The 26,570-nt window shown below is 37.9% G+C and overlaps 1 protein-coding gene across 4 annotated transcripts in view; it reads left to right on the top strand.

Moving 5' to 3' along the window:
* Positions 1 to 26,570, top strand: part of WDPCP (WD repeat containing planar cell polarity effector) — a 146,434-nt gene that overhangs the window by 86,506 nt on the left and 33,358 nt on the right. For 3 of the 4 annotated variants that reach the window (XM_027898153.1, XM_027898152.1, XM_027898155.1), the window contains exons 14-15: positions 14,097 to 14,160; positions 20,280 to 20,382. In XM_027898153.1, the coding sequence (XP_027753954.1) occupies positions 14,097 to 14,160; positions 20,280 to 20,382 (167 nt within the window). Of the gene's footprint in view, positions 1 to 14,096; positions 14,161 to 20,279; positions 20,383 to 23,249; positions 23,360 to 26,570 lie in introns of those variants that run through there. The other variant, XM_027898154.1, reaches the window with a different exon arrangement.

The raw sequence follows: 26,570 nt of genomic DNA, 5'->3' as shown, positions 1-26,570 counted from the left end.
GTTATTTGTATGCATCGTTACAGAAACTAAGTTCTTCAATTTGCAAACCATGCAGCATCTTCAGCTTCCCCTAAAATAGAAGCTTAGAGCTTTGCAGTTGTAGGCCCTGAATGTAGAATATGGAATACCTCCAAAAACAGGCGTTCAGGATACAAAATTAAAATTAAAGGCCTCTTAATTATATGCCGGGGATCCATTACAACAGTATTTATGGAATGGATAATTATTTTCACTCTAAATTCTTATCTATAATTAAAAAATGCAGGAACTGAGTTACAAGTACAGAAATGTATCTTAGGTGTTCCTTGCCACTTCAGTAGCACTCTGGTATTTTATTATGATGTCACTGCTTGTAATAATATGAGGCGTTATATCATTATGTAAAATGTTGAGCAGAGGTGGATTTATTGGGAAGCCTTGGGGAGCTGTAACCTCCTTGCCTCCACCCTTTTGCTACGTGTATTTGTATGGAGGAGTGGCTGCACAACCTCCTACCTCTGTTTAACAGCCTCATCTCTCCATGTACGAAACATGGAATGGGATGGAATAATTTTTCACTCGTTAACTGTGGCATCGCTGACTCATGGCTTTGCTTCACTCTGATCAGGCATTTGTAAATTGTACTTGTCGTATTTTCTAATGCATGAAATTATCTTGTTTGTTTGACACACACACAGAGGCACAAAAACATACCTGCTCTGTTTTGTTCCATTTTTTGAGTGAGAAAGCAGGGCTAGAAAGTAAAGTCTGCAGCGCAGGAGTTGCAGAATTAAGATGCAGCCACAGCTCTGTGGTTCTGCTGTGCCCTTTCCTCCTCTGTAATTCTGTTTTAATGTTTGTGAGTACCCAGGTTAAGAATTGGTTTGTTGTTTTTTTTCCTACATGGAGAAATACTAAGAGTCAAAACCAATTGGACCTTTCCATCCGACAATTTCATTATGATAATGTGATTTGGTTTTTTTCCCATACTACAAATATATTTATCTGCAAACCAAAGCTCTATTGTAAATAGTCACATACTGCTTTTGCTTATTTCACGAGCAAAGTGCAGTTCTGATCACATTTACTGGTTGAATTTTGGGTGGATTTATGAAAGATTCTCCTTTGTGTGGGTCCAAAAATGAGAACCTCCACCATGTTTTTACTGTTATTGTTTCTCTTCCTTCACAAATCTTCTCAGAACTGTTGTACTTTTCCCAGTATTCAGTGTTAGATGCTACTGGTTAAATGCAAAAAATAAGCTACATGTTGTGCAGAACATTCATGAAGTGATATGACTTTACACACAGGACTTGATGGAGCTTCTTTGTAAATAAACACTCTTAAAGGAGATGAGAAAGTAGGTGTTCATTAGCATCAGGGAAGACCTGCTTCCAGCCAGCACTAATTTTTATCAATCACTTCACTATTCAGGAGTTATAAAGTGCATTGCTATACTACAAGACGTGATACCTTGACAGAGTCAGTTATCACTTAAGTCCAAGACAGCCTTTGAAAAGCTAAAATAAAGCTCTTTTGCCCTGCAGGTACATCACTAATGCAGTACTAACTACCCCTTGGTAAGCAGGTTCCCGTATCACTGCCCTGCAATCTGCTAAGCAGACATTCACTGTGAGTACATCCATCCTAAATAGGCCCCTAAATCAAAGGTGAAAAAGATGCCTCAGCTCCATAGGAATAGTTCCCAATCCCATCTGCTGCCCACAGTATGGAACTGAGAGACAGAGTGAGCAAAGAGCTTTTATGATCCTTTTTAAGAGCACCCTAGAAGTAGAATCTATAATTATATTGGTACATAGTGTGTCACGAAATATGTATAAACATTAATGATGACATGGTTGAGAACTAAGAATGTCTTTTATATTCATAAGGTAACCTATTAGGCATTAAATTATGCCTTCAGATAAAATGACCACTGATGGCAGTCAGGTTCTCTATGGTGGCCACATGAACAGAATTCATCTCTATGGGAGTAAGTTCAGTAGCAACATTTTGACTAAAGTAGCACCTTCTGGAGAGGACTTTGAAGAGTCATTTTTTGTCATCTTTTGAAAACGATCAAAACCAAAGGTTTTCATATTACCATGGCACTGATAAATGAGAATTTATATTGCTGGGATGGAACTACACATGAAAAGATTCCCCTGGTCATGCTTCTTGACCTGTTTTAGAAATAAGAAATAAAGGCACCTATTTAATGCAACTAGGTTATTTTTGCAGTTAAAGAGGTTAAATATCTCAGTAGAAGTTTAGAATGTCCTATGTAGTTAATGATTTTTTTTTCTTAAACCAGCTCCAACACAATTTTCAATTTCAGGCAGACACTTTGATGCTACAGGAATAGCTCTAGGATTTAATTCTCTAGTGATGATTACAGTGTAAGAAATACTGAGAAAAATATTGGGGTGGGGGGATAACAAATGATATGATATAATTGCATGAGAACAAAATTCCATGAAGATAAACCACAAGAAATATCTGTCAGAGATTTGCTCCTCAGCCTAATGAGAGACATTGCTTGAAGCATGGGAATAATGGCCCCTTCCACACACTTGGAGCAGTCCCAGAGCTGCTATAACATGGACTCATTTTGCACAGCCACCAGCAGGTGCTGTTCAGTGGCCCAGAGTGCCATAAGTCCTCCAGTTCTCTACTCCTTCTCCACCCATGGGACGGCACTAGAAAAAAGAACACGGAGTAGCTGCGCTGGGCTGATGTAGTTTGTGCCAAATCTATTCCCACGTGCTGGTTAATCTGACTTTGATATTGCTACTTTCAGAAGCGGAGCCCACATGGAGACCACTGTTGTGTTGTGTTGTGTAACTGATAATCTGCCCTCATAAAGTGGCTTTTTCGTGCTGTACCAGCTGTGCAATTTCCCTGAAATCTTACAGGCTGTGGACATATATTGAGTGCAGAAACAATGCAAACATACCATATTCATGGACAAAAAAAATCAAGCATTAGTTCTTAACAACACATCTCCACTCTTAAGGAACTGCTGTAAATCAGCCTCAGCCTTTGCAGGTTATCAGTTACTCCCTCCCCATCAACTCCACCTAGTCACTAATAGTATTTCCTTTTGGAATGACACTCAAAAATCTTTAATTTGAGGTCCTGACTGAGAACTGAATTTAACATTTTTTTTTTCCTTGAAGTCTTTCCAAACTATTTCATGTCACATCTCTTCACCAAGATACTTCTTCTCCATTCATCTTCAGAGTTGTCTTGAGCCCCACTCTGAGCCTTCCCTTTACTGTATACGGACCACCTGGCAACAATCTGTTTTGAACTCTCTCAGACTTTTTTTTCTGACTTTTCTCCCACTTCCATCCAGTGCCCTCCAGGAAGAGCTAACTGAATAGTCAGGCAGCCCTAGGCTTTCTGTCTTCAGATGCAGGTCTGCCTTTTGTGGTTCTGCAGAACCAAAGAGCCTGCCAAGGAAAGAACACCATAAGGAAAATTTAAAACAAAAATCAGCAATAGTCTGTTGTCCAATAACTGGATGTAGTGTCTTGGGGGTGCATTCCACCTCTCATGGCTTAATAATGTAGAATTGATATGTCCCACGTGCTCATCTGGGCTTGCTCTGTAGTTAGTATAAAGACATGGGCACCCAAAGGTTGAGCAATCCCATCGAAGGGAGATGTCTAAGATAAGCATGAAGAATCAAATGTCAGTGCCTATCCCTATCAATTAACTATAAAAGAAGCCTCCCTAATTAGCTTAAATTAGCCATGTAAAGGTAAGCTGTTTGAAGATAAATGGAATGATTTGCACTGTAAATGTCTAGCTCCTGTATCACATTATTACTGGCCAGTTAACAGAAAGATCTCAGATGCTCAGATGGTTTCTGTAATGGAAGGAGAGAGGTGCAAAGACAAGCAAAAATATATAAAGAAAAAAGCAGATGGGCACGTCAATCTCTTTTAAAATCTCCTTTTGACCAACTGGCCAAGATAGGAGAGAATGCAGATGTTTCTTAGTTTACACTGGTAAGTGCTGAAGTATCAGTGAGAGAGATTATACTAGAAATAGATAAACAGTAATATATGACCAGCACCAGGTAAAATTAATTCAAAATTTTTAGAGGTAGTCAAGCATAAAACATTTGAAACACACACTGTGCTGTATAACCTCTTATTTAGAATGATCTTAGCACATGAGAACAGGAACATAGAAAATATTAAGTCAGTTTTCAAAACAGTCTGGAGAGACCTTGAAGAACTATAGCCTTGTAAGTCCAGTCTCTGTACCAGTGAAATTGGTAGAAACTATATTTTTTAAATAATGTGAACATACAGACAAATAACACTGTATTGGGGGAGAGTCAGCAGGATTTATGTAAAGGCCAGTCGTGTCTCAAAACTCCGATTTCTTTGATGTCGGCAATCATGTCAGTAATGGATATCCAGCTGCTACTGATGAAAGTTTGACCACTGAAGACCTTTTTGGAACGTCTCCCACCAAAATGTCTTAAAGAAGCTAAGCTGCCACAGGATAAGAGGAAAGCTTCCCTTTCATAGATAAGTAATTCATTAAAAGGTAAGAAACAGAGTAAGAGTAAATGGTCAGTCATCATGGAGGTCACCAATGGAAATTATAAGCGTAGCAGATCTATACTTATAAGTAGCCTGGCAAAGGAGCAAATAGTGAGCTGCCAGCATTTGCTAATGATACTAAATTATTAACACTGGTGATGATAAGACCTACTGTGAAGAACAGCAAAAGAGCTTCACAGGATTCAGTGACATAGTGTCCAAATTGAAGATAAAATTAAGTATAAATAAATTCAAAGTAAAGCACACAATGTGTGAGACTCCAAACTTCTTGTGTAAAATGATACAGTCTGAGCTCAATATTATTCTGGAAGAAGAATTTTGGTCTTACAACTGTACAACCATAAAATACTCAGTTCAGTGCTCAGCAGAAGTACAAAAAGCAAATTGCCTGCTAGGGATTCTTAGAAAAGGACTAGACAACAAAACAGTGAACTTCAGTTCACCTGAATTTTGTGTGTAGTTTTGGAGCTCCATAATCTGTAAAAGGATATAGTAGAACTCAAAAAGGTTTAGGAAGGGCAGCCAGGATGATTAAAGGTATAAAACAGCTTTAGTGAAAGGAATGACTAAATAGACTAGAACTCCTCAACCTAACGAAGAGGCAGTTGAGATAGAGATCTATTAAATTGTGAGTGTTAGGGAGAGAGGAGCTCAGCAAATGACTGCTCATTGCTTCTTCTAATACAAAAACTAGAGGTCATCAAGCAAAGCTAACACGTGGCGGTTTCAAAATACAGTGATCCTTCACATAACATGTAATTAAAATATGAACCTCCTTACCACAGGATGTTGTGGATGATAAAATTGTATGTGAGTTCAAAGGCAAGGTTCAGAGAAGAGAAATTCACTGAGGAACGCCAGCCTAGAAACCACCTCTGGCTCGGCAAATCCCTGAACCACAAATTGTTGGAGACTAGGAGACTACTTAGGGAAGTATCACCATATGTTCTTATATTCCCTCCTTGGCGCCCAGCTGATGGCAAGGGATTAGATCAGGTGTATCTTTGGTCTGAGCAAAATGGCTCTTTTATGATCTGGGTTCTTGGACATGATGCTGTGCAGAAAAAGCATGTCATCCTCAACAGTTTTCCATTTGCTCCCTCAAAAATGTACCAAAATTTATACAAAGTTTCAGAGAATTAGCAATTCTCTGTCTGTCTCTCCTGTGGTTGTATTTGCTGTAATTGAGTTATTATGTGTGGGAATTTCATGAGCTTTACCGTTGCATTACTTTATTTCAAAGAAATAATATGGCTATTGACAAACCTCGGTAGAAAAAGTAAATATACCCTAATGGATCTGTAACTCAGCAGATGATTCAAAATTTGGCCCTGCACCATGATTCAGTGAGTAGATATTTATCTTTAGGCAGCTAGCTTTAGAAAATATCGAGGTAATATATTTTCTCTGAGAAGTCTTAGCACTAAAAAAACCGCATCTTATCCAATGTCAGGCATGAGGAAGAATTGGCTCTGTACCTCATGGAAAGTCAAGGAGGAGAAGGGCCTGTTCATCTTAACTTTAATACCAAATTTCCATGTGCTGCAGTTGGAAATTGCAGAGATATCACACGTATACAATAGGGATTTATTATAGAGGCAGCAACTCATCCTTAACCACAGCGATGATACTAGGCCTCTGTTATATAGCTGTCTTTAGTGTGTAGACATGCTGATATGTTTGCTCAATAAAACCCAGCTTTCAAGACATACTGTTAAGTTTACATGATCACCAGAGTGAGAGGGATAAAGCTGGAAAAGAAGAAAAGCAGAAGCGAATTAACGCAATAAAGGCTAGGATTTAACAGACAGGGTTGAGTAAAATAAATGTGAAACAACAGGTGTCACTGACTCTTATCAGCATTTTTAATTAACACCTGTTTTTAGCCCAGAGTACTTTGGAAGAGTATGTTGGAGTGTGTCTGTATTTAAAGATAAAGATAGACTGTTGAGGAGTTCCTAAGTAGTGAGAGGTTGGAGGATTGAAGAGGTTTGGGGGTGGGGGGAGCCTGTGTTTGCTGGGTGGGTGTCAGTTGCAGCTTAGAGAAATCTGAAGGAAAGCCACTATGATAAAATTGCAAGGTGGGGAAATACTGCTATGGCAACAAAATATATTCTCTTCAAGGAAAATGAGTATGAAAAAGGAAAAAAAAGGAGTGTAGGAAATTCAAAGGAAGCACAGATTACAAGAAAAGACAGGATCTAGTTTAAAAAGAAATAATTTTTAATAGTTTCAATTTATATAATAATATTTTATTACAGTAATAAATTTCTGTTATCCAGACTTTTATAGCATCTGCTGTGGAAAATCTCAGAGGACTTGACAGATGTGATAGAATTCTGAAATGGAAGAATTCTGATTCACAGTAGGAAAATGTTGCTGTAGCTTCCAACAGTCTTATTCTTCAGTGGTCTGTCCTATAAGAACCCAGGGTAAAATGACTGGCCAACATCACATGGAAAGTGTGTGACATAAATGTTCATAAAATCAGGATCTTTAAACTAATATTTATTTGATGTAAGTATGAGGCAGTTCTGGAGTTAAACTAGTGCTGGTTTATGGTTAATTGGAGCAAAGTTCAACAAACAAACAGCATATCTTTCTTTATACCTAAACCCACTGCTTTTTCTAGAATATTTCATGTATCTAGAATATTTCTTGCTAAATATGTATTTTTAGAGTTTAAAATATCCCTTATTATTAAACTACTTCATTCAAAAACTACCTTGGTTCACTTGAATATCTGGCTCAAAACATAGAAAGCCTGTCCTGAGAAGAAGCATGTGTTTTTAAGAGAGTCACCTGAACTATATCAACCAAAACCACATATGGGTTTCCTAGAGCAGAATATCACCCTGGAAGATAGGAATCACAGGGTAAGATTATTAACTTCTTTTTTATGTTCAGTTTGGGAACGACTTCAAGATTCACAGCCAGTTACAGCCCTCAAGGGCTTTCTATGGTCAGAGAGTCATACTGTCTGGCTCCCCTTATTAGCTTTCTCTTTCCTGCTATTTTTTTAATTTGGTTTGCTTGTTTGTTTTCTTGCTTCACACCAGAGGGTACTCTTTGATGTGAAGGGCATTCAGTTCTGTGCCCAAAAATCTATTAAGTTATAAGTGGACTGCCTTTAGGTCAGAGATATGTAGTTTGGCAGTATCCTTCAAGGAACAGAAATTTTGGGTGCTTTGAGATAGCTGTATTTTGTATTTGTAAATTGTGTTTTCTCATGGTTATTCGCCAACTCTTACCTGAGACCTATTTGTGTATGACCTTTGAAAGGTTCCATAAGGGATTTCTTTTTAAACAAGTCACTCAGGCCCCAAATCCAGCACTTCACTTAACATGCCCATATTTAGGACCTATAGAAAATTATAGGTCATAAACTCATATATTAATGCTTTGCTAAATCTGAGCCTGAAGGGATGTATAGATTATACCTGGACAACCTTAAGAGCTCCTGCATCTAAAATACAATTTAGGAGATTATCCCCTTGACTCACATACATATAGACCCAGTGGCTGTTTCCCCATTAGCCTTTGGTGCTCTGCAGCACTTTCTCTTGGTCAGCTTGAGTGTATCTTAGAAGGTAAAATGGCTTGTGTGTCCTGTTCCAAAGAGCTCATAACCTAAAATCCCAGTAGCATAATAGCAGGAGCTTGGCAAAATAATACTACCAAGCATCTCAGAGGTACCAGTGCATCCACTGATCCTTGTGCCACTTCTCTACTAACTTACAGAATCGTTGGTGAGCCTCAACCAATTTAACAGAGGGTAGAAGTCTCAGAAATAAGCAAATGCCTGCAAGTTTTGTGAAAATCAGCAACCAGTTAGGGTTAAATAGAGTGCAGGAGGTTATCTCTGTCCCAAAAAAGCTACAGTGAAAGTTCAGCAGATAGATGTTCTGCCAATCAAGGCATGCGCTGCTTAACACCAAACACTGTCCCCATTGCCTCTTGCTCCAATCATTGCTGGGAAGGGGATGAGGATACCCTGCTGGGAGAAGGGCGGTGTATTGTCCAGAGCGTATTTTGGCAGGGTACCTTGGGAACAGGAAGAGTTGCTGTGCTGAGGCTGTGTAGGAAGAAGCATAAAATAGGTTCATTGCAGAGTTTCTGGTCTTCAGACGGAATTCAGTTTTCTGCAACCATCTTATTTAAAATAGGGTATCCTACTGAATTCATTAGGGTGAAATCACATCAGGTTTTGGTTGACCTTTGCTTAAAGTGTTTTGGTTTGTTTTCTTTTCTTATGAATGTATGAATGTATTTATTCCTCTCCAGGAACTCTAAGTATCAGTTTTTCAGCATTCACTATGAAGTGCAGGATATACATCTTTGACTAATACTGTACTTTATACATGACAGATTACATAGCAATCTAAGTCATCAGAATTTTCTGAAATTTTACTTTAAAATATTTCATTAAAGTTCAGTGATATTTCAGTGTTGTCATTGTAAGAATGCGCTGAAGTTACATCATCTGTACGTGGCTTCATAACAAATCTTTTTTTTTCATGTGAAATGTGTGAGTCTTTAAGCCCTAGTTTTGAAAATGGACTCTGAAGCTGTGTTCTGATCTACAGCTACATGCCTAAAGCACTGGTGTTATGTTCAACAGTTTGTGGCAACCAAGCCACACACTTTTTACATTCTTTAACTTGATAATCTCTAATTATTCTGGCTCAGAATTCCAGTGAAATGGGATTCAGAGTAATTTTAGGGATGTCATTCTTTATTTTAATATTGTCTAATTTAAAAGGAAAATATTTCAGATAATAACAACATATTTTGAGGGGAAAAAAAAAGAATGAAAACCATTTCTGTTCCAAAAATTGCTGATATGAGAATTTATGGGGAAACAGCTCCTTTTATGAATAATTATTATTATTGTGTTTAAGAAATGGGCAAGATGCCTAGAAATTGAATGAAAGAATGAGCTATTAAATTGAAATATTAAATGAAATAACTGAATTAAAAGTGATCATGTAAACCCAGCAGTAAGTGTTGGGAGCTGTAGCTGATTGAACATATTTTCATCATCTGTTTTGTATGCTTAAATACAATTGCTTGATGTAAGTAAACACTTGATTGATATTCTGAATACTTTAAAATCTGCATATGCATCATGGAATACTGAACAATTAAAACTTAATTTCAGTGTAGTTTGATTACATGTAAATTATATCAATATTCATTTTTTCCTGTTCCGTTTGCTCAGTGTATATTTAATATCCACCTTTTGAATGCGTATCACTCTTGATTGGACTGTGAGATGAGGAGGACTCTGAAATTTCTTCCATTAAAAAGGATTGCCTTATAAATATTATTTGTGCCACAGCTCTTCCCCTGCAGATTATTTTCTAAATGTTGTGTACTCTTATTGAAGACAAGGAAAAAAACTGCTGCAGCCCTCCTTTATCAGCCCAGCACAAGGAATATGCTTACATGGTCGATGAGCATGTCTAAGAAGGCTTGTTGGTTGTAACTAGTCCCTAAAGAAATGTTTCCATCTTTTCTGCACTATATTTCTTGCTTGCATGAGCTCCCTTTCCCTTCCCTTCCTCCTCCCTCCAAATGATTTTTTTTTTTTCTGGCTCCTGGAGGTCTTAAGAGGCGTTTTAATTTTATGGCTAAATATTGCAAGTATTTTCAAGTTGACCATTTTCAGCATGAGAAATGTATCTCTAAGTGACCACATCCAATTTAGCTGTTGTGGAATACACAGGATAAAATTTTACCTTTTGATATATTTGTAGAACCTCTCATAAAAACCAAAGAGACTTCTTTTCCCATCTCTGCAGACTGCAATCCACGCACATTGTTTCGACCAACAGTATTTGAAATTATTTGTGGACATCCAACAGGAGGAAACACTGGCCATTTGATTCTCTTTTTATTTATACCAGTGAACAGGATAGCCTCTTGGAAGTTGCAGATAACATATTTTTTTGCTACTTATATATTTTATTTAAAATTTGAAGGCTTTCCTGGCAGCTTGTCAGTTAAGTCATATCCCAAAATACAGGCAGGCGTCAGGTCTGCCACTTCACCGAGGAAGGCAGGTTTGGATTCTTCTCTGCCTTGGCCATTTTTGACCTGCATGACTTCTGTCATACCACTCACATTTCCCCTTGATTTCCTTGTCCACACTAATAACCACTTTTTATATTTTTGTAGAATACAGGGAAACATTGCATACGTGAATATAATAACACTATTATTTTATTATATGAGAATTTGAAGTTAGTATTGTATATACTAAATGGCTTGCAGGGAGATGTTTTCCTGTATGTCCTACATAGTTAATTGCAGTTTGAGAGTTTTATTCTTGAAGGTCATATTTCTGTTGCCTGTCACTTTGACCAAACAAGTGGCTGAACTTCATGGTTTGTAGGCGGATTTCCTTATCTCTCTTTTTCAAGAGTCTTGATTGCTTGAGTTATTGTGAAACAAGAAGTAAGTTGCAAGGTGGAGGAAGGGGTGGGAAGACACCAGGGCCCTTTAGATTCCATTTTAGGAAGCAAATATTGTGCCTTGTGATTGTGGCACAAGAACAAAAGGGAGTGTTTTGCTTGGGTTTTTTTTCTTTGTTTGAGGAGCTGATAAACTATAAGTGAGTGTGCTAACAACAGCAGGAGGTCCTCCCATGACAAAACATGCTTTATAAAACAGACATTATTGGCTTAGGATTATTCTCATGCTGTATAGACCTCTCTAATGGTTCTTGTACATGAAAACCAACACAACATTCATACCAAAGAGCTTCAAAATAACCATTATCTTCTAGTAAAGCTAGGTTAAAAAACCCTGGACATTCTTGACTGATTTAATACTGTCTGCCTTAGTAATGCAAACTTGTCACTCGTCTTTAAAACCTTCACCTTATTTTAAAGTAATTCCATTTATAATAAATTATGAAGTAACTGGGACTGTTATTTCCAGTTCTTGGTTTGTGAAGAGCATTTCTTGGATACTCTTTATTCCCCCTTTTTTTTCCTTGGTACAGATCTGAAAATAATGAGCTAACTTCACAGTTTTATGAATAGGGGCCATAATGGGACTGAAGTATGTATGCTGATTAAAGGGGAAAAAATCTGAAATCTTTGTGAAACTACAAAGGAATGACAGCTAAGGCTGTTCTGCGGTAAAATCAAATGAAAGAGTTACTTTACATTTTTTGGTTGCAGACATTTTTGCCTTGGCTAAATCAAATGTCATTCAAATAGTCTGTACAATCATAACTTTGGGAAAACAAAATAATGATAGACATTCTTTTTAGCTGGTCATATAGCTGGTTTCTATTTGATTTTCAATTTCCCCTCCAAGTACTAAGAATGTGTATTTAATCTGTAATGAGAAAAAAAAAGTGTACCAGAAAAAAAAAGATAACTGTTCAAGATAAACTTATTTTAACATATACTTATTTGTCTTAATTAAAGCATAGCTTCAGAAGCAGCATTAAAACACAACAGATTTTAATGGAAAAACCTTCATAGGAATGATGTTGTAAAGCTTCAAACACCAATGATAAAGTGGGGGTGCACTGCCTGTCCCCCTGTGATCAAGAGGTTAACTTTAATTCATCTCCTCCCCTCCCCTCCCTTAAACTGGTTCTGTGAGGAGGGCTGCAAATTAGTACTTGGAAGACACAGCAGGGAGATTAGCTGAAGGGAGGAAAGGGAAGGACTCCCCACTCCAGCTCTTAGGAACCTCACCTGGAGAGTGCATTTCCTTTTCGACTTAAGCTAACGTATTATGCCTTCTTGTCACGAATGTTATTCCTTGAAGGAAAAGTCCTCTCTGGTTCTATCTTGCAATCTGCTGAATCACTCCAAATGTGCGGTGGAAGGGAGTGATAAGGCTGTAACGAGAGGGAGGCAGAAAACCGCTGAGGCTTTTGCCAGAAACGGGAATCCCGATATGGTGCCTCTTATGGGACTCCTTTACCCACCAAGGGGAAGAAGGATTCCTGTCTCTCCTGTTCTTCACACCGTCCTGAGGAGGAGCTACATCACTGCCCACTGATTCCTAAGATACCACCAAGGCACAGAACTGTGTAAATTCTGGTATCCATGTGATGTTGCCTGACAGTATTCATTTGGCAAACACAGACCCTGAGAAATCACAATGCTGCTTTTTGCCCCGGTCATCTACTCCCTAAGCTTCAAGTATCTACAACTCATACATTGTTGAAATATAACAGGTGAAAAGGGGGATAATTTACCAGTAATGGGAAGTACGGAAATCATTTTACAAGGAATCGATCTTTTGCCTCCCAAGTGAAATAAAACTGGGGTATTTTACTGTTTTGCATTTCTGAAAATGATCCCCAAATCTGTTTTCGTAGGTAATTTAAAACAGTTAAAAATATGCAATAGAAGAAAATGTGTACAAATAGAATCACTTTCTCATAGTGTATTGTCACATAATAGTTATCTACATCTAGTATAAGAGAGTCATTAGCCCAGTGCAGAGTTTTCCATTGGGAATGGCATTTGCCAGTGCCATGTTGTACATATATATATCCTCAGAAAGCTTCTGATGGATGGTTTGTTTCCTCCTACTTCTGTGGAATTCCAAAGGATTACAAGCAACGGGATATATACAGCCTTGCACACGCCCCATGTGGGTATTTGCTGTAATTCCCAGGAGATTGTGTGTGGTGTCTGGGTAGGGAGAAGGTGTCAGTCTGTCACCACAAATGGAAAGAGCTGTTGTTCAGCAAGTTAACACACCAAAGGAATGGTCTCAGTGTGCCATGGAATAGCCTTCCTGGCTTAACTATAAAGGTGAAGTTCCACATCCACACTGCCCCTTCCTACTCCACCACATCTCTGTGTGATACTGAGGTGGTGCCTTCTAGAGCACATCTAGGAGTAACTTTTGCTTGTGCTTTTTGCTCTTTTCCCCCTAATTTTATCTCATTGACACAATCTTCTTCACCACAGAATCTCAGAATACTCTCAGGAGTCTGTGCCAGTACTGGGCTAAGGTAGTTATGAGACAAAACAGTGTCACCCCCTGCCTTTTCAGTCCCTAAGGATTCATGACTCTTTAGGATGACTCGACTGGATTATCATCTTCAGAAAGCTGTATTGAGGGGTCTGCAAGGCCAGAACTCAATACAAATTTCTATTAGGACCTCCAAAGTCACGTGAGATTTGGGATTAGTACTTTCTGTGGAGGATTTTGAGGTTCCTACCAGCATTTATCTATATTGTGGCTGGTATCTTTGTAAAGGATTGATTTGTTATGATCTACAGTTTGGCTTCCTTCAGACTCAACTAGATCTGATAGGACTCAACACTGAACATAACACTTCCTGAAGGTTTTAAACAATGAGGAAGGCTAAGGAGTAGCCACTGTCCTACCTCACAGTTCTGCAATCTGAATATGAGCCTATCAAGTTTCCCTAAAAAAGCTTTATCCTCGCTTTTTATGAGGATTGCAGGACTTCGTCTGTCCATTAGCAATATTTGATGCAGCTCTTAAATTAACCTCAGCAAGTGACATGTTTCCTTTTTCTTTCAGGTATCAAAGGTTTGAAAAAGCGTTTCTGCTTGCTGTCGACATAGGGGCTCGGGACCTGTTTATGGTGAGTCATTTCTGGAGACAGAGGCTGTTGTCAGGATGTTAAAATAGTTCCGTGTCATTTGCAGTCCTGGACACATACTGAAGACAGAACTGTTCTATCTGCTTTGCCCTTTGCCATCATGAAACTCATCAGCAGGGATTAAGTATCTTTAGAGTAATTGACATTTTCCCCAGCATGGCCTACAGGCTATCCTTTATTTTTCAAGAATTGTTGTATATGTTTTTTAACTTTCACCTTCTTCATCTGACCTGATGTGGGTGAATGTCATCTTTCACTCTAATAAGCTTATACATTTCTAATGTGTTCCTTTAAGTCCAACTGCTGAGTCCTGGACACAAGAGCTGTCCATATCCTGGGGATCCTGAAATCTCCTAGTTTTTCTCTTAGGGTTTTGTGAAAAGTGACAAATTATGAACGCCTCTGCTGGTACTTTTAAAACAACAAAGCTCAGCAGCATCAACACAAGGGTTTTAACATTTTATGCACTCTCTGCCCCCTCCCATTTAATTAGCTACAAAAGTAAAATTAACCAGCTCTTAAAAGGTCCTCTGTGTGAGCTCTGCAGGAGGTTCTTGTTTTATAAGATCGTGCACCACAATGTCACAGTGAGGTCAGATGGACAAAGCCAATCGTGCTCTCCTAGTCTCTCAGCATGTTGCTGCTCCACAGCTGATTTCATTGTTTTCAAAGAAACAATAGGAAAGGGCTTGTTGAAAAAAAAGCCCTTTGAACGATTCGTTTGCTTGACTCTTTTGCATAATGAAGACATTCTGTTGTTTAAATTAAGCTTTGACACTAGATGTTAATATCATTTATCCCATTAAGTCACTTGCCCTGCTAGTTTGATCTTGATATTTAAATTGTATGTTAAATTACACAATTAAATCCTGCTTTTAGGGGTTATGAAAATTCCCTTCTAATTATATAAAAAGTTGTGTGAACCTTTTGATGTTTTTTTCACAGCTCTAATCATCTGGCTTGTTCCATCTAATTAGAAAGATGTGAATATTGCGATAAACTTTCCTAAGTATGCATCAAAAGAATGTGATGGAAATGTCAGACTTTTAGGAAATTCATTACATGTTCTGTGTTTACTCTCCTCGATTTTTCCTCTTTTTAGATCATCTTTTTCCTTTTCTCTTTTTGTTGAACATAACCTCTTCAGTACAAATTTTATACCTAATCAGTCTAAGCACTGCCATAGCCACATATAAGATTCAGACTGTAGGATGTCTGGAGCAGCTTTTTGTTGAGGGCTCTCCCACTGTACAGCTGATAAATTCTCCCTAAATTTAGCCATTCTGGCAGAATAAATGACCCCACATTTGGCCTGCCATCTAAAGGGCCCTCTTTCATATGACTGTGAGCATTTCCCACGTGATCTTTTTCCTTCCCTCTGCTGGCAGCAGGATTGAGGGAGGACCTCTGTCCTGGGTGGGGAGAAACACCAGTGTTGGGTCATGAGATGGGTGCACAGCTGCTAACAAGAGGGAGGGACTGTCAGTTCCTAGCTCCACAGGGGATATCACGTTCTACTCTCAACAAAAAGGTCCTCAAACTTCTTCAAGAGGAGGTTTAATGTTCACTGAGAAATTAACTCTATCCTTTCCTACTTTTTCCTTTCCTCTCTCAACACCTACTCTTCATTTCCCATCCTACCAATACCCTTCATCATAAATATATATTTCCAAAGAGTTCCTCCTGGCTTATGTTACTGTGAGATCAAAACCAGTTCTTTAATGTCCTTGTTCTACTTGCATTACCTTTGAGATTCCTCATAGTTTCCCCTAAATTATGCAACAAGCAGCTCACATACCTACCTCCTCTGGGGAAATGTGCTTTTGCTAATTCATTGTCTAAGTAAGTTATAATGAACAAACTTTACAATAAGCTAACAGTGGCACTACTGCAGGGCCACTAAGTACAGGACTCAAGAAGTTTAAATGCATAGGTCATTAAGAGTATTTATTTGTGACATGGTAATTTCTAGGGAATTTGGTTTCATTGTGCTTAATACTGTGAAAATTAGGTAGCCTGTTCCTTGAAACCTTACAGTCCTTCGAGGTATTAATATAACAATACTACTGCTAAGCAAGGTTTGTGCATCCCTCACTTCTGCTTAAAACTGAATGATTCCTGTATATTGTTTATATAAATCAAAATGCAATTAATAATGTACAACTTGACTTTACATATGTTTAAAGCCTTTTTATCCATTTTTAAAACCTCACATGGCTCTAGGAGTCACATCACCTTATTTTAGTTAATTAATGGGATTTCAAGAAGAAATAGTAGTCTAAATAAAAATATCTGGTGGCATAGGCAAAATGAGAAAGAGAAAAATCTGTTTATTAAAGGACAACAGAGAAGGAACCAAAAAGAAAGGATAGAGATGAGCAGATATAACATAGGCTGAGGAGGATGCACACATTGAATAGCCATCATCTGAAACTTCTCAGAAAATGTCCTATATCTTGGAGAGTTTATCCCGAGCATCTCTTTCACTGAGCAGGACTCTGCATTATTGCAAAGAAGTTTGAGGAAATGCTGTCTGAGGGCTAATTTCTTTCATAGAAATTAAAAAGAAAAAAAAAAAAGAAGGCTTAGAAGTCAGTCCTATGGCTATAGCGTCACTGGTATGATGCCATAACAAGACACATATGCACTGCTGTGTCTCTCCACAAGCTTTACCCTCACGTCACATCTAAGTCCATCAATTAATATCATCTCCTACAAAGTTCAATAAAAAAATAATACTGAAAGGGACATAATATCATGAACAACAGCTCCATTTATTGGACAGTGACTGATCCAATCTGTGACAGAAAAGATCAAGCAGTGGAAGGGTTGTTAGCTTGAAATCCTTTTATAGTAGGTTCCAGCTCTCAGCTGCTGAAAATTCAAAAGGCCATCCCACGTACCAAAGGTAGCAAAAAAAAAAAAAAAAAAAAAAAAAAAAAAAAAAGAAAAAAAAAAAAAAAAAAAAAAAAAAAAAAAAAAAAAAAAAAAAAAAAAAAAAAAAAAAAAAAAAAAAAAAAAAAAAAAAAAAAAAATAGCAAGGAAAAGACACTTTAATAAAACTGTCAGATCTTGGGTGATACACTGATGAGGAAAGTGCATGTTTCGAAGAAACGTTGGAGTGTTGCCCAGAAATATCCTATAGACAAATGCACATCAGTGTTTCAAATGACTTCTGCTCACCAACGGCCAGCTCTGTGAGTCACAAAGGTGAGGATAAAAAAGGAAGTAGTCCAAAAAGTAAGCAAACTGTTAAATGATAAAATTCAGCCCCTTCAGCAAGCTCCTGATGAGCAGCTGGAAATTGTTTTTATTGTCACCATTGTTTTCGAGAAGGATGTGATCTTTGGACTGATAAATTCTTAGGTAACTGTGTGAAAAAAAAAATCTGTCATGAATGTTCAGGTAATTTAATTCTCTTTTTTCTGTCATACTTTAAAGCACCTTGTAGTCTGGTGTTCCTTCTTTCTCTTTTTTAATTTTCTATTTTAATTCTACTCACAGAGTTATAAATTCATAGAAAAATCCAATTTTGCTTGTTTATTTGAATGAGAAACACTTAAATTTGATCTGAAATGGTCTAATTAGGAGATTTTATTTTGGTAATCTTTTCTTTCTAAGGCTTGTTTAGAGAGGAGACAAAAGCTACTTTTTTTAAATTCTTCTTTCTGACAGCAACTTGAGGAATAACAAAGCAAGCCACTTACCAACCTACCACTAACCTTTGTTTCTTACAAGGCCCCTGTTAGTCAGTGATGGATATGTGGCATCTTTACATTTCTTTACCCGAAACAGAAAACAGGCAAAAACAAGGTCTGAAATAACAGCTGCTTTGACACCCACAGAATGCACAACCTCTTCGCTGACAGAAATTCTTCATTTTCTGCAGCTGTTTCTGTCCCTTCCCCAAGTTTATTATTTAAGATCACATGGAGGTGTGCAGTACTGCTCAGAGTTTAAACTACAAAAAGACAGTCATTAAGCATTGTCAGAATGTATTTTAAATGTCTGCCTGTGCGTTCAAATCTCTGTAAGTTCAGACTTGTCCAAGAGCCCTTGGGTTTTCTATTGTTATCTAAATAAGCTGACAATATCTGCTGTTTAATCTTCATAGAAGTCATTCCTTGCTACTCAGGCCCTTTTCTCCCGACACCCATGTTAGACCTACAGAGAGAGGAAATACAGAGTTCGCCAAAAGTTCGTAACTCATTACTTTGCTCCAAGACACTTGCACATTTTTTAAATCACACCTGTATTTGTGATGAGAAAAGGCTGCTGTCTCCTGCAGTCTGTGGGGATGCTGAAAGTCAGTTCCAGGCTTTCTTGCATAATCAGTCTCAGTTTCCCTAACATTCTCAGTTTGTTTTGTTTTGTTTTGTTTTGTTTTAATTGCTGTTACTAAATGAGGGGTTAATAAGGGCAGCATGTCTTTCTGCTAACACTTTTACTCTCACTTTTTTTCATGTAACTTCTCTCTGGAGACTAAAGTCACTTTTCCTGTAAGAGTTTCTGTCATATTGATGAAGATGACAGTAAATTCACACCAAGAAGGACAATTTCACCTGAAATCTTCTGCACTACTGAGAATACAGTTGCTTTTATAGTATGCAGAGGTCAATATTTCCAGCAAATACTCCTTTTCCCTTCAAATTCCTGCCTGTAGATGGATTGCAGAACAAAGGAATGACTCAAACCTCTGGATACCAAATGGCATCTTCAGCAATGAAGTACGGGGAAAAAAAATTGCCGAGTGTTCTTGGATTACCCTCACTTTCTGTGTTACAGTTCATGCACAGAGCAGCATGATGCTAAATGAGAAAGGGATCAATTGTCTCTTTATTAATGTTCAAGAATGAAACTTTAGTTCAGTGGCCAAAACCAAGGGTGGTGAGACAGTAATTTGTCAGCAGGAATGTATTCTTCAACAAATAGTGTTTGTGTTAGTACTGGTGGTTTTCACCTCAAATATTAACACAAAATAAAAAACCTTGACTTTTGACAAGGTCATGTAGGGATAGCACAAGGGATAATGACTTTAAACTCTAAGAGGGCAGGTTTAGGTCAGATATTAGGAAGAAATTCTTCCCTGAAAGGGTGGTGAGGCACTGGCACAGGTTACCCAGGGAAACCCCATCCCTGGAAGTGTTCAAGGCCCCGTTGGACAGCGCTTGGAGCAACCTGGTCTAGTGGAAGGTGTCCCAGCCCATGGCAAGGGGTTGGAACAAGATGATCTTTAAGGCCCCTTCCAGTCCAATAATTCTATAATTACATGTAACAATACACCCCTGATGCAGCCCTCTCATTTTTGACCCTAAATGAAGGACTAGATCCAGTGTATTAACAGTTATTCATGCTAGACAGCACCATTTTTGGAAAAGCCTTTGTTGTCCAGGAGTGACTCAGGAATCATGTCAGCTGGGTGGATGTTAAAATCACTGAGCAGTTACTGTCGTTCCTATTAGCTGCAATATCAGCACAAGGAGGACCACCATCACCTTACTCAAAGAACAGTGAGTGAACATGACAGCCTTCAAACAAAAATTAGTGCCTGCAGATCTTAACCCCAAAATTCATGTACCAGGTGGAAACCTTCGAAGCATAAAATCATTAAGATTGGAAAAGACCCCTGAGATCATCAAGTCCAACTGTTAACCCGTTAGTGACAGGTCCACCACTAATCCATGTCTCTACACACCACATCTACTTTTAACATGTTTCAAATACAGGCTGTCAACCAGAAGAGTTCCAATACCTCAGGTCTGATTTACACAGAGCCACCTCCTATCAACCCTCTTTTAATTCATGTTGCACCAACAGACCTTACTTCAAAAGTAGATTGGTTTCTTTCATACACTGAGTCAATAGTTTCACTTTTATTAGTGCCTGATTGGTCAGTGTTTTATTCATTGCTGTATTCAACACCACAAGTAAGATAATAAATTTGCATTGGGAGGGAATTAAAATGTAATGGTAGGTTCATCGGTTCCATCTGTGTTTGTGATCTAAGTAATAAAAGAACCTCTTTCTTTCAAAATCCCTTTTGTTGTTCCTATTGAGATTCATTTTAGATTAATCTCTTTTTTTCTGCTTTATTTCCAAAGGACATCCATTACCTTGCTCTAGATAAGGGTGAATTGGCACTAGCTGAAGTGGCAAAGAGAAAGGCTAATGACATTGATGCAGAATCAATAACTACTGGAATTGGTAAGAATTAATGGTGTTTAAAAAGCCCTTTTTGTTTTAATCAATACTTGTCCTGTAGAACATGGTGTTATATTTGTAGGGGGGGGTATTGTTTTGATTGCAGTGTTTTCTTTGAAAGTGAGACTGTATTTTTATTTGTAACTAAAGGACTGGATTTTTATTCATAACTAAAGAAAGAGGCTTATAAAAATCAACATCAACTCCCAAACTTTGCCTTTCAGTACCCGTGTGAGGATAGCTATGAAGCAAAAAAGATTTATACTATGGCTATATAGAAAAGTTCAGGCTGTACAAACTGAACTGTGTGTGAGAGGTAAGGGATTGAATCTGAAAACTGTTGTTCATGTCAGCATTAAAGGCCATGTGTGGCAATCTCATTCACCTGCAGATATTTGCTGGTGCACACTATATGAATAACGGGAGTCACATCCATCATTATTGGCAGCATTCGGATGGAACACCTACTGGTGTCAACACGGCCTCAGATCCTGGCTTTAAAGCAACAGCTTAGCTTGAAGTGGGATTCTTGCTGTTCCATAAGGAATATTTATGCAAAAGTTGAAGCATTAGATTAATTGCTAAATCACAGACAACTTTTCAGGCAGAGGAACGCGTAACTCATTCACTTTCTCCTTGTGTTTCTTCTGAACTGACGCGAAGAGGTACATGTGAACATTTCAGACCATTCTGATTTCATGCTCTATATCATGAGCCAAGCAGAAGGTATCTGTGTTCAGGGAGCTGACCTCCATCAGAGAGAAAGTAGACAAAAGATTAAAAAAAACCAAAACCACAAAAAGTTTGTATAAAATGTGCGCAGTTCTGTGTTGTTTATTCTTCTGCATCTTTGAATATTAGAGGAAATCACTGAGCTTTTGTTCTTGGTCCATGCCAATAGGTAAAATAGGTTTAAAACTCAGAAGTGTTTTTCGTGAGTCAGAGTCACAAAACCTTTGAGATCTTGGGTAACACAGGATTCTTTTAGAAATTTACATCTCCATGTTCACCCAGAGCATACAAACAAATGCCACTACAGTACATACAAATGCAGAGAGGCATTATATGCATTTATGTGGCTATTTCTATAGATTGCATAAATCCATGACTTTCAAGGTTATTCAATACAGTATCACCTCCTTCCCTCTCCAGCAGAGTAGGAATCAAGCAGTGCCTGTCCCGAACTCTTTTTTTCAGGGTTTTTAATTTTCACGCTCAAGTAATTTCAATCACTTTTTCCACCACAACTGGGCCTTTGGTCAATCCCTTTCACCACCAGAATTCCAAAAATGAACATTTGTTAAGTTCTTTCTTTACAGGACACTCTTAAAAGTGTACAGTTACATCTCCTTTGCTTTCTCTTCTCTTACTGCTTAGGTATTTGTCCACTGCACCAAATATAATGGAGATACCTAGGGCTTACTTCTGATCGTTATCTATTCTCTGACACTTAATCTAGAAGATCTAAAATCTAGTATGTGTCTTTAATTCCTTTCAAACTACCATTATTACTAGATTTCTGAAGTTAGGCTATTTTTAAGTTTACTAAGAGCCTTTTATACTATTGTAGACTTATGTGCAGGGAGAGGGACAGGGAAAAATACTGAAGTGATCACAAATGTTTTACTTGCATATCAAATGTAATACACGTGTTGCTACAGTTCATTATAAGTGTGCAGACACAAAGTCTTCCCCTCCTCCAGACCAGTCCTACAGTTACCTCTTCAACGCCCATTAGCATAAATTATTAAAGTCATTTTGTATGATAAAGTGTTTTGCTGAATAATTAACTATCAGAATGATTTAAAATAGTTTTCAATGCCCCCAGGGACAAACTGTCACTGAGATTCAGTCTCTGAACACTAATGAATTTTCATCCAATTCATTTTGTATGAAAATAATCAGGAATCTCCCATGAGTTTGTTTCACTGCAGATTGGATCTCACCTTGAACATGTGAAATCTCAGCCACAGGTTTTGTTTTATTATAGTTTATTCCAGCATCCTTTCTTTATGGTGCTATTATTTCATAAATTGTTGTCAAAAAAGATGACATGAGGTATGAACTTTGTGAATCCAATGAAAACAAAAGATAAGAAGTGCTTTATATGGAACTTACTATATTTTTCTAATATTTTGAAGGGGGGGGTGAGGAACTCATGCCAGAGCCAGAAGTTTTAAAATGCAGTTTCAAATGAGTCTCTATCCCCTAACCATTTCCCAAGCCCAGTCCTCTTTGTCTAGTCCCTGCTCTCCCGAGCCTTCAGCCGATCAGTTCACCAATGGTCACTTCCCAGATCAACCCCCAAACTTCCTGATACCCACTTCAAGCAAGAAGACAGTAATCTAAGCAAACAGGGGCAACAAAGTGCAGTCAGTGCTACTGAGGTTATTATACTGGACACCTCTCTACAGCATATTTCAAATATATATATTACAGTATAATATTTGATCTTAAATAGTACAAAAGCAAACCATTCTCATGTATCTGAGGAAATTTCCTGAGTTTGCCCATCCCCAAAACTCAGCTCAGCACTACTTGAAAATAAGGTGAGTCATTGCTCCTGGCTAATTCCCAAGCCTTTGAAAGTGCTCCATCTTGCCCCAGATATGTTTAATTTGTCAAGATACTTCTGTGTTCAGGGCTCACTTCAAAGATAATATATTTCAAACTCAGACTTTAGGAAAAGTTTCAAACTCCTACAAATAATGCAGAATGACAATATAATTTCATCTGAAAAGTATAGATATCACCCAGAGGTCTGAATCATTGGTAAATTCCTCACATATGTTATCTCAAAAATTTGTGTCAAGGTAAAACTAAAAATAGATTGATTATTTTAAAAATTTCTGAATTTTGGCTTTTCTCAGTTCATCCCATGATTTGTAGTTTGGTAGACACCATTTTGAAGGAGCCACCCTCAAAGCTAAGGGTGTTTGTGGGCATGTGGTAAAAACACCTGTAGACCTCCAGAGCACAGTAGTTTGATGAGAATATTGCTGAGCAAGATGAAGTGTCAAGTGAACTATGGTTTTGGCAGAATCAGATATTTTGTTCACCTGATTAAAATCTTCTAAAGAAAATTATTCTCATAAGATTTTATGTTTGACAGCCTGTGAAAATGCATCTTGAGGGATGAGAAGATTGAAGTAATGGTCCTGCACATCTCAGAAATCTGTCTCCTCTTTCCCCGCTCCTATTTGATCAGCAGACCACTGGCCATAGATACTGTGGTTTGTTCTGCCAAAGATTTGCTCTTGAATTATTTCTGTAGCAGACTCATGAGTTCCTTAATGAGATCAGGGAGTTCTCATTTAGCCTTGCCTAAAATGTATACTGTGCGCCTCATTTCACTTGATTAAAAGAGAGAATAAATATTTATTCAATATTGACAATATATGTAGGCTACTAATAAATTCTGTTTGTGGGTGTAACCTGGCATACACTCTCCTGGAACAGTATTGTTTGTGGTGCTAGAGTGTGTCTGCTCGGTGCTGTAAACTGGAGGTTGCTAATGTAAAACCTGAGTTGCAAAGAACTGACATGGCACAGCCTGTTAAGAAATGCCATAACTAATAATGATCATGGAGGTGAAGAACTCAGCCCTTCAGACATCATTGCTCAATGAATATCCAACGAAGAGCATATGTAGGCAGTGTCAGAAAGTTTCCCAAGGCCAACTTCCAACAAATTACATTAGGGCCTAGAAAGATGATTTTAACCTTCAAATCAACAGCTTTCACCCAAAAGGGATTCATGTTGTGACAAGACGGATAACTGCTGCATAGTTGAAAGGCAAATTGGGAAACCTTGTATTTCTACTTAGAAAATTCAGAATATTAGGAACACTAATGTTTGGGCAACATTTCTAACAGAGGTATCTGAACAAAAACACTGATGTTCAGATAACTGTAGTGTTCTGAAATGCTAGATGGGACTGACTAACATTTTAGTGGTTCACTAGTGTCTCCTGAAAGTGCTTGAAGTTTTCCCATTTAAAATAGAATTTTAAAATATTTCTGGAAATATTCCATAATGTTTGCAAGTGAGATAGGAAATCTTATCAGTTCTCACAGAGACTGAAGCCCAATTTCCCACACTGTTTGTAAAATGACATTCATAATGAAGGAACCCAACATGCTTCACCTTATTGGCAAGGAACATCATCAGTTTGAACCCTAAGTGGAGAATATATTGATTTCATCTGAGTTCTGTGGTAGTGTTTTATATTGAATGGTTTACATGGTCTTTGTGATAATTAATAATGACACATGCTATGGTGTTTTGTCTTCCATACAGTGTATCAGAGATACCAGTCTGGACTTGCACACAGTCTGTTACCTCCAAATCACTTGTTGTTTACTCAGACCTTCCCCTGTTTCTGACAGTCCTGGGGAGCCTGCTTGCATTTGAAGACCATGTTTTGATTTGTCCTCCTGTAACCTTCTCTGGCCCTGCATTAGCGTAGTTGGTAACATTTCTTCTTCTTCTGATCCATGAAGATTCCTTCCATCTCTCGAGCAATAGACTTCTCCCTTATCCTCACATACCCTCTCTGACACTGATGGCAAAACCTTCTTCATTTCCTGCTCTTCCTTGGCACACACATCCTTCTCTTGTCATCTACTGAGTTTCATGTTAACTGAGAATCTTAGCCTTTATTTCATGGCATGATTTCTATTTCTCTGTGTACCGTGTTTATGGCACGCTTCAAAGGTATTCTCCCGTACACGGGTGAGCTGTGATCTAGAAAGACTTGGGGGACACCTGTTTATGCTACACCTCTTCATGTTTTTTGGAACTCTGCTCCCTTTAGTGTAGGTGTTAGATCTCCTATCTATTTATTTAGATTTTCAGTTTAAGTCCTTCAAAACCTCTGGATTCAAATCCTTTGCTTTTATTTTTCTAACAATATGACTTTTTCACCAGAGAGCCAGAAAAACATTTTTAATGAAAAATGTTTTTTAAGTATGATTGACAGTTCACCTATGGCAAGAAATTAGTTTCTACAAACACTTTTTTAATTTTGTGCCACCCAAGATGAGTGTCTTTGAAGATCTGTAGTAATTTGAAATTATTTAACTGTATTCATGTATACACTCTCTTGAGCACATCAAGCCACACACAACACTTGATACAGAGCCTACTAAATGCAAGAAAAATATTTCCACCATCTTCAGCAGGCTTTGGATGGGGATTTTAGCAAGTAATGAGCTCATGTGTAGGCCTGGCATTACCAAGACTGTTGCCATCTGCAAAGAGCCTGGTCTGGAAGGATGCTCTACTTGATGTAGACTGGTTTCAAGAGGAGTGAGCACTCACTGCATGGCATCCTACTGAATCTATAGTCTGGCATACCTGCCTCCATGACAGTGTAACAATATGTTCCCATACAAGTGGATCTGCTGAATTTTCTTCTATATTCTGATGATTAGCTTTTTGTTAATTACGTGTTTAGATTTCCAACTGGTATTGAGGGGTTGCGGATGCTAATTAGTTGTTCCTCTCCTTGTGTTCTATTCAAGAAGGCGAGTTATTTGTTTTACTTAAGGTGTATAGTAATGCCAAGCTATTTTTGGCTCCGCCTCATCTCACCTTTCTGCTTGCTTGTGTCATGGTGTCAGTTTTGATCTATACCTTCCCACTGCTAGACAGCTTTGCCTAAAGACATAATCCTCAGCCCCTAATAATTATAAGTACATCAAAGGCTAGTTGGTTTGCTTAGCTGCAGAGGTCTACACAAAGATCTGTGTATCTTCACTTGAAAGAGATTTATAGTTTTGTGTCAAGCTTTAAAATAATCATGGCGTTCCAATTTTCCTCTTCTTTACTGTGACATATTCTTGCCTGCTACAGAACCTGATTTATAAAGCACCACTATATGCCTGAAATGAAGACACTATTCTCCATAATTTTTTTAATTTTAATGATCCTCATATTTTGTAATATCTTCCAGCAGTAAAACTATACCCTATTTAATATGGAAAAGTCTTACCAGAAGTCATAGAGTAACTATTTTTTGCTTTCATTTTAGATTATGTATTGAGCAGAAGAAAAGAGAAAAATCAGTAACTGGGAGAACCAGCTTTAGGGACTTAAATATTTTGTATCTATAGCCACATACTATGACTGGTTTATAAACAAAAAAATTACAGCATTTCCAAATTCTGGAAATCGAAAGGAGTTGTTTG

Source organism: Empidonax traillii, unplaced genomic scaffold (genome assembly GCF_003031625.1).
Source record: "Empidonax traillii isolate 1590-97213 ecotype Southwest subspecies unplaced genomic scaffold, ASM303162v1 scaffold580:size560489, whole genome shotgun sequence".
Taxonomy (NCBI): domain Eukaryota; kingdom Metazoa; phylum Chordata; class Aves; order Passeriformes; family Tyrannidae; genus Empidonax; species Empidonax traillii.
This window is presented reverse-complemented; position numbering and strand designations above follow the sequence as displayed.